At 41.1% G+C, this 9,405-nt stretch overlaps 1 protein-coding gene across 1 annotated transcript; it reads left to right on the top strand.

The window, feature by feature from the left end:
- Window positions 1–3,974: 3,974 nt before the first annotated feature.
- Window positions 3,975–4,853, top strand: LOC118755554. Its single transcript, XM_036490385.1, has 4 exons — window positions 3,975–4,094; window positions 4,215–4,271; window positions 4,355–4,428; window positions 4,674–4,853. Exons 1-4 carry the CDS (start codon window positions 3,975–3,977, stop codon window positions 4,810–4,812), a joined length of 390 nt encoding a protein of 129 aa, XP_036346278.1. The 3' UTR covers window positions 4,813–4,853.
- Window positions 4,854–9,405: the final 4,552 nt, after the last annotated feature.

Raw genomic sequence — 9,405 nt, 5'->3', positions numbered from 1 at the left:
TACTTAGCTGTAAAAGGGATAGGTATGTTAATAATAACTATTCTATAATCTCGTAGCTAATATAATTCACGCAAAATTTCAGGCAGACAAAAGGTAAAATTGGCGACACAGTTGCTTTCTAACACGACTGCAAAAGCCATGCTGCGCTGCTACGCTCTGGGGTCGGACATAGAAGAAGCGATTGAGACAGCTGAACTAATTCAGTTGGTGAACGATTGGTACGACATGCTCAATTCCTGCATTAAAACGTTCAATTATCCTGGAAAGGTAATATTTCATAAAGCTCGCAACTTATTATCTGCATATAATTTACTTAAACGGACCACTTGTACGGACGATGCAGCGGCAGCTCGAGATTTTGGAACGGATGAATAATTTCATGTCAGATGTTATCATTCCTCGCAAAAATAGCATACAACAATTTCAAAGTGGTGTTTTGGTAACAAATAACGCACTGTTACAGTTGTACGAGTATGTGGTAGTGAAGTACAACTTCAACTACGTTGTCACACGGCGTCTAAATCAAGATTTGCTGAAGCACTTCTTCGGAAATATACGAAGCAAGGGAGGATTAAACGACCACCATACGCCGAAGGAGTTTAGGTACAGGCTCCGAAAATACATTTTAGGTAAGTTTGCCAAAAATCATCTTTTAAATGTATATTTAATTGTATATTGTCCACACCTGTATACCTAATCTCAAACCAGTTAACGACAATATTCAGATCGCTATCGGAAGTGGCTGACGTGTGTTATGAATGTCGCAAGGTTATGATAGCGATACGATATTTGTCGCTGACTCGTTTGAGAATAGCCCCTCTGAATTATTTTTCAGCAAGGAATGCCCAAAATCTGAACAAAACAGGCAACGCCGAGCAGGATTCTGTTGAATGGCTGAACACATCAAACCCGCAGGTATTGTGTGGAAGCGGGGTGTTCGAAAATAGCGCACCACATGAGCAGGAAGTAGGAGAACCAGAGCATTTGGAGGCAGAATCAGAGGTCGTTGACGCTCTGAATGTCGCTCACGCCAATGGCGATGGCGATGTGCTGGAATACGATCCAGATGTGCTAGAAGGCGAAACCGATGTGCTGGAAGGCGACAGCGATGTGCTCCATGGGGGAACCGATGTGATGCATGACGATGCTGACGTGCTGCATGGCGATGCGCTAAAATATATGGCTGGATATATAATTCGCAAGCAACATCCCAGCGAGCACGAAGACACCAGTAACGCAACTTTTACGTGAGTGGATCAGGTGTCGAAAGGGTACCTTAAAAAGCCTTCACCCCTTTTTGTAGACCGTATTAGGAGCTTGGAGTCGGTATTCCTTGCTGTTACTTTACAGGAAATAGCGCACTGCAAACACGGTGCAGCGAACAAAGGTGGCGCCGTCAGTGGTACCGCTGCTTTGGTTTTGCCGATTTTGACAGTTGTGGTAACTTGTAAATAAACCTTTGTTAACAAATCAGCGAAAGAGAAATATGAATTATTAGTGAAAACTCAGTTTAAATTGTGTTAATTTGCAATTTGTGAGAGATTTTTGAGTTGAAGACTGCGTAAAAACTAATACAATGAAGTGATGTGTGTTAAATTGCGACAGCCGACAAGATGCAAGAAGCCTAGATGCAAGTGTAGCGCTGGGACGAGTCGCTGCATTTTGTGTACATAGGGCACGGCAAAGCCGTTCCCGAAATATTTCTTTATTATTATTTTAACAGCATATTCTCACAATGATTTTGTTTCTGCTCCACGCAGCCTCCGTTAGCAAGTTAACTAATCAATCCCGCAGAGATTTTGCTGAAGTAGCCTCAATTGCAAAGCAATGGAGTGCACTAAAATGTTCACTGTTCTCTAATAGATTAGGTGAAAAATGCAATATTTTCGCATTTAGCAAAATTTAAACACGTTTTTCGCTGTAAAGTGAACAGCTTTGGCAGTTTCAACTCGTTCTTCTTTTCGCCCTATTCTTTGTTTACTTGTGGTACACAAATGTCAACGCCCAGGACGGCGCAATCTTGTATTAGTTGCGTTCCAGATGCTTCACGATTTGCAGGTTTTTACAGGAAGTCGTTCCAGGTGACCACCTCCCATAAGGTTTATTAATGGGGAAAACAGCATTAAAATTGCATAAAAAGTAGTATTTTTTGCATAAAATCTGTGGAAATTATTAAAAAGAGGAGGAAATATCCGGCGCAAGTATTAAATATATGTTAGATGGTAAGCCGGGGTGTATCAATTTTGGGTAAATTAGCGTCCTTAAATTTCGAAATATTGCAGTTTCAAGCATTTCTGAAATTTACCGTTATATGAAAAGCGGCCGTAATTTTAGTCCGATTTCAATAATTTTCAACGTTTTGCTTTTATGTGGCAAGCACAATAAAAATACCGAGTTTGATACAAATTGGTAGAACGGTTACCGATATACATATATGCGATCATAAGTGGGCGGTGCCACGCCCATTTTCCAAAATTTTACCATAAACGTATTTCCTTGTAAAGAATTGTTGCAAGCATCAATTTTGAATAAATTAGCTTTAATATTTACTGATTTATCGAAGATTTTGTATTTCTCTAAATTACCGTTATATGGGATGTGGACGTGGTTATTGCTGTATTATGCTGTAGGCCAACAACTGTGCCAAGTTTGGAAGAAATTGGTGCAGCGGTTACCAAGATATACACATGTAACCATAAGTGGGCGTGACTACGCACATTTTCCAAAAATTTATAATATTCTTATTTTTCGCCTGAAAATTATTGTAAATATCAATTTTCAGTGAATTATCTTCACTAGTTACTAAAATATCGCAATTTTCGTATGGGAAGTGGGCGTGGTTACAGTCCGATTTCGCCCATTTTCAATACCAACCTACCTTGGATTAACGGAAATCTACATACCAAATTTCGTTGAGATATCTAAATTTTTGCTCGAGTTATCGTGTACACGGACGGACGGACAGAGAGACATGGCTTAATCGATTTCTCTATTCATTCTGAGCATTTATGTATACATTTGTCTATATCTATCTCGATTCGTTTTGGCTGTTACAAACAACCGTTATGTGAAGAAAATTAATATACCCTTGTGCACAAGTGCGCTCGGGTATAAATATGACGAAATTGTAAAAAGTCTCTGTGTGCATGCACAAAACACATTTCAGGAAAAGAAAAGAAGAGATATTACTGAAAAATTATGTCTAGAATTGTTGCAGCACAGTCTATATTTGATTGGACGACCGATGTGCAGAAAGCCTAAAGCAGGGCCTTCTGAACAAACCAGCTAACGTAGACCTTCCAGGCAGCGTCAAGCAGTTTTTCTTTAAATGCCGGATATTGTTTAGATTGCGCCACCCAAAATCACTCTTTAAACTGGTAAAATTAAATATTAAATTATTTACGTTCAAACTTTTAATCATATTTATAGTTCAGAAATCGTATCCAATTGAAATTGAGCAGGCATATGTCTTTGTACAAACTTCCAGGCATTAAACACAGTCAGTACCTACCAGTGTCAGTATTATATCCGCACTTACATTTACATATATATGTTTTTTTTATATTATAATCTATGTGATAATATAATTATCTAATATGATATAATCTATTTCTAGATTTCACTGCGTCAATGAACCAGCTATCGCAACGCCTACTGCATATTTGCAACGTACCTGTAAACTTACATCTTAAAGGCACGTTCCCTCGGTCACGTGATAAACATTGTTTCACCACCAACTGGCACTACGAGGTAGCAACGCCACCGTTGATTGTGTCGGTTAGTCACAGCGAAGATGAGAAATTCATCAGCACACCGACATCATCCCCGCTCTAAGAATCGGGCCTGAAAATGTCAGTCGGAATTAAAATCCATGGCAACGCTTGTTGGTACTTGGGATTTCAAACAGGGGAGACTATAGCTTTAATATTTGATGAACTTAATGATATGTACGTAAATTTCTATTTTGATTGCAGATGTGTATTTCCGTATCACAATTGGAGTTGTTGTCTGAGCAAATTCAGTTGAAAGCTCCATCATTTGTGGTCACTACCATCAATCAAAACAAGCACATCCACGCGCATTTATATCCAATGGTGTTTATTTACACCTTAGAAGTACTTTCGAATGTTCATAAAATTTTGATACTTCGCACATACCCAGCCAGCAAGAAAACGTACATTTTACGATCTTTTTATCCACGACTTTTCATCCAGTTTCTCTTCAAGAAAATATCCAGTTACGAGCTAGTTTACGATGATTTTGTTGGCAGGGTACGTATATATGTATGTATGTATGTGCTTATTTTATCTCATTTAAATTTTTGTTCTTTGTAGGTCTACAAAACGCCTAACAGCTAGGATTGTGTCGCCCTTGCTTCTTTATCGACTGCGCTATTAATATTGTGGACTTTATTGAAACTATTTTTAGGTATGTACATATTTAATTAATTGTCCCTGTCATGTGGGCAAGTGATTTAAATTATGCACGCTTAAAATAAATACATATATAAGCATGAGTGTGTACGCCTTATATGAAACTATTTTGGTAATAATTTATTATGTTTGTATAATTTTAACTCTTGCAACTAGGGCAATTTTTAATCTTGAGGGTTTGCTTAAAATACAAAATCAAATTCCTATTTCAAAACCATATTTTTTTTTGTTTTGGAACAGAGCATGTGGCATCACGTTCACAGCAAACCATGTCGTTTGCGGGGAGCATTTCGCGAGCTCGGATTTGATTGGTGGCGCACAACGAACGCACTTGATGCCCAACTCTGTTCCAACGCTCTTTATAAAACCACCTTTGTAAGTATACTTTAAGATCAGAGCCTTAGAATATAGATGCATGTAGGTGGTAAAATTGAAATATTTTAGTTGGGGAAGTGACGGTGGGAAAATATGTGAACAAATTGGTTACTGAAGTGATCCCTTAAGGGAATCAATTATATCAGTGGTGGCTCAATGTGTGGCACATACTAGTTGCCACACGCAAACCTAGTAAGTTGTTTAATGCCATACATATATATGTATTGTTACGATTATCCTTGAAACCTCGAGGGATTTCCCAAATATCTTTCGGTTCGTATCTCTGGATTGTTAAATAAATACTAACGGTGACCAAAGTGTTGTACGATTAATTTTATTGTACAACAAACAATTTACAATACTCGCTAATACGGTAAAAATACTTGTTAAAGCATATATTTAATACTATATTGGCAGTAAGCTAACTTCTCAATGTGTAAGCATTCCGAAATCAAAGCGAGACAGTCTAGTACCGTTTTTGTCAATGTATTGTGTACTTGAGTGCCGTTTTTGTATATGTGTTGTGTACATGTTTATTTATAAACGTGTGTGTTCCTTTTCATTCGTACGTGTTTATTGATATATCTGTACTGTAGTGTTTTTGGACGGTACTAGCTCTTACTGCCAATATAGGAGTATTACATATATGTGTTAAAGCAATAACAACGCTTTACTAAACTTGTTAACACAATTAAACTTATAGCTTGCTTATTCGCAACTCACTTCTCTGCTCACTTTACTTGTAGCTTGCTGACTTGTAACTCGTAGCTAACTCACTTCGCTGTGGCGGCGCCCTTATATACCTGCGCTCGCACTTATGGCAACTCTAGAACGTTCTGAAGTTTATCGCTCATTCTCTTTCTCTCGCTGTTCGCAATGTTCATCCAACTTGACGTTTCTCTTTGTGGAACATTCTACGTCATTCCTCGAACATTCTGCCTATTTCTCGTTGTTCGCTTTGTGTTGCCGCAGTATTCACCACACTGCCCTCCACCTAAGTCTGATCGTCCCGATCAGACATACTTGCCACTCCAACCGCTGCAAGTCTTTTCAAGTGGACCACTTTCATCTTGGTCCTCGGTCTCCCCATTGTCTGGATTTGATGCTCTGCGTCCTTCAGCCGTTTTTTAATCTTCGAATCTTTCCAGTCACGTCTTTGCTTGGAGTTGAAGCTTTGCTTCTGCTGCGACATGTACAACCACCATGCGTTACTGGACATTACTTCCGGCTTATCTTCGGGAGTGCACCATCTCACATGGTCGTGCTTCTGCCGGCCACTGGTGGTGACCAGACCATGTCTCTTCTCGTGGGCACCCTTTTCGCCAGATCTATGCCGCATCATCTGTCCATGATACCCAGACTCCCGCCTTCGTGCTGCACTGCCGTTAGCACATCTTGCTACACCCGGATCCTTACACTAAAGCTTCCGCCGTCGTTTCTTATCTCGCTCTTCCGCCGATGCTATCTTCATTGACTGGACATGTATAATCTCACCCTTGGCTTCCGGCTTAACTGCTCACCTTTGCCGACCACCTCTTTCGGGACACTTCAAAGAGCGCCTACTGCTTCCACAGCCGCTTCCATTTCCGGCCACCGGCGTATCACCATTGCAACGTGGTTCAGTGGCTTTCCTCCTGCCGGAAACACTGCCTGGCTCGCCATGACCACTTTCTTGTTGCGACCTCTTCTTCACTGAGCTGGTGGAACCGTCACGCTTTTCCTGTATCGGTGAACCACTTCCTTCTCCTGACGAAACCATTCCGTCCCCATCACTGCCAACCTCCGCCCAACTAACCGCTTCCGTTTCTGGTGGAATCTTCGACACTTCCTCTAAGACTAACCGTCTGCTGCAGCACTGGCTGTCGTAACCAACCCTAAGTGGCACTTTCCTGTGACGATCTGTCAGGATCATTCTCTGGAGGTCAATCTTCATGCCTTGGCCAAGTAAGAAATCCACGCCGATGATGACTTCATCCACAATGTCTGCCACTATAAACTTAGTGTACGAGGCCCAATCGTCGATTATTACCTCGCATGGTACTTCTCCTAATACTTGGGTGCATTCACCAGTTGCAGTCTGCAGCTTTGCTCCAGGTAGTGGCTTCACATAAAAAGTGGCCAAATCCGGTCGAATAATGGAATGTGTCGCTCCAGTATCCACTGTCAGTACTCTCTCCTGCCCATTCACACATCCACCAATAGTGAGGTTGCTCGCATTCCGGCCAATTTGTGAGACGGAGATTATGGGCCCTTCAACTTCTGGAGCCAGCACGCGGCCCTTCCTGCTGGCTCGTTTCAGTTTAACGACTGATTGGAGTTGGCTTCGTCTCCTTCAGCCCTGCGTTTGCGTCCTGCTGAATTGTTGAGCCCACTGGAACTTGCGCTGCAATCGCGGGCGAAGTGGCCTGGCTTTCCACATTTAAAACATTTGCCAGAGCCATGCTTTTTCTCGCCCAGCAGTTGGATAATCTTCTTCAGCATTTCATTTGTCTCGTCCGGTGTTTCCACTTCTACGCGATGTGCTTTGTAGGCTGGTCTACATAGGAGCGCCGCCGTTTCACGCGTCTGAGCATACGAGACAGTTTCAGCAAATGTTGGCTTGGGATTCGCGTACGTCTCTCGCTTGGTATACACGTCCCGCATTCCGTTGATGAACCTCTGGATTTTTACTCTTTCAAGGTGCTCACCAGATGCGTCTCCAATTGCCAAATGAGCCAGCCTTTCAATCTCAGAGGCGAATTCCTGTAAAGTCTCGTTGGATTTCTGGCAGCGATTCTCCAGCTCCATCTGGTAAATCTGTCTCCTGTGCTCGCTACCATAACGTCTTTCCACTGCACCCATTAACGCATCGTAACTGTTCCTTTCACAATCAGGAATAGTCTGCAAGATTTCCGCTGCAGGTCCTTTTAATGCAACGAACAGTGCAGGGGGTTTATCCTCCATGCTCCAGTTGTTTGCTGTAGCCGCTATGTGTTGTCGTAGTATTCGCCACAGTATATACTTTTCTATGCAGTTATGTTCTTCCACAAAACAAGTTTCTTAGTCCCATGGTTCTGCAGTGTACAATGGAGCTGGAGTTTGCCAATTTGAAATCGCAAGATAAGCAGCTGCTTAAGGAGAACGCAAAACTTAAAGCCCAGCTGGACGAAAATGCATCTTTGATGTCTTCCATTCGGTCCATATTCACAGACGGACAGGTTAGAAAAATGATTGCAAAAGGTATGTATAAAATTAAACCAAACTCTGTAAATTTGCTATTAGACTTTATTTGTTTTATAGACAAAAAAGTTAGATGGTCGTGGAGCGATATTTCCAGCGCCAAATGTATTCACGCTGCCGGACCTCGAGCATATAGGCATCTGTCATGATTCAATAATACAAGGTTAGATAATTATTGACAGCTGCGGTTTGACACTCCCTTACAAAAGGTTGCGTTTACGAAGGACAGAAAAAGGGCAGAATGCAATCCCTTGTTTCGAAAATGGTAGTAGAAAAGTACGCAAAGTAGGCAATTAGTAGTGAAATTCCTTTCGTAAATTCTAATGTATTTGAAGGAAATCTGGCATTTTAAACGAAATGTTGAACGTAATATTGATATATCTACGTGAATTACGTAATTTATATGCTATTTAGCCGTATAAAAACTGCAAAATGACTCAAAATTAAAATAAGACTACTAAGAGACTGATGTAAACATCCAATGCTTATGTTTTCATCAGTTAAATATGCTTCATATGCATATACAAATAAACATATTGCACAAAAGCTTATACTTTTATTTCACACCAAAGCTACACTGTTTCCATGTAAATTCGCAAAGAAGCAACACGGTGCCACTGCTAAGGGAGCGGTGCGAGAGAGACAACTGTCAGTTTATCGAACCTTGTATTATTGAATCAAGGGCGTCTGTATGCGAAAGGCTTCCCCCTGCCACATATAAGAACACTTCAAAGGTGGTACCGCAAAATTAGTGTTGGTGAGGGAATGTTATCCGTTGCATTGGACTTAATGCGCTACATTCACGAGCTCACTGCCGTCGAAAAAGTGTGTGTGCTGGCTTTCGACGAGATGAAGGTCACCAAAGATTTTGAGTATGAGCCTACCGACGACTTCGTCAGGAAGCCGGCAAATTATGTTCAAGTGGTTATGGCGCGCGGATAATTAAAATCCTTGAAGCAGCCAGTATTTTACGATTTTGATTGTAAAAGAGCCGTCGAACTTATGCATACGATTATTTTGGCTGTGCAAAATGCTGGCTTCCCTGTTCTTGCGATGGTCTGCGATATGGGCCCATCCAACCAAAAGCTTTGGAGAGACCTCGACATCACTCCAGGTATATATTTAATTCACTAATACATTTTCTAAAGCTAATTAACAATTAATTAGAACACCCACGATTCACCAACCCTATTGATCCAGAGGAGAAGATTTTCGCATTTGCGGATGCTCCGCTTCTGTTGAAACTCATCCGAAATCATTGTATTAATACTGGATTTGTTTGGAAAGACCGTATAATAACCACGCGCGCAATAGTTGATGTTATGAGGTACACATCTGTATCCGACCGATCTATAACATTCAAGTTAACAGAAGAGTA

The sequence above is a fragment of the Rhagoletis pomonella genome, unplaced genomic scaffold, assembly GCF_013731165.1.
Source record: "Rhagoletis pomonella isolate Grant_MI unplaced genomic scaffold, Rhpom_1.0 Rhpom_scaffold_06557, whole genome shotgun sequence".
Taxonomy (NCBI): Eukaryota; Metazoa; Arthropoda; class Insecta; order Diptera; family Tephritidae; genus Rhagoletis; species Rhagoletis pomonella.
Note: the sequence above shows the minus strand (reverse complement) of the source record. Positions and strands in the feature narration are given on the sequence as shown.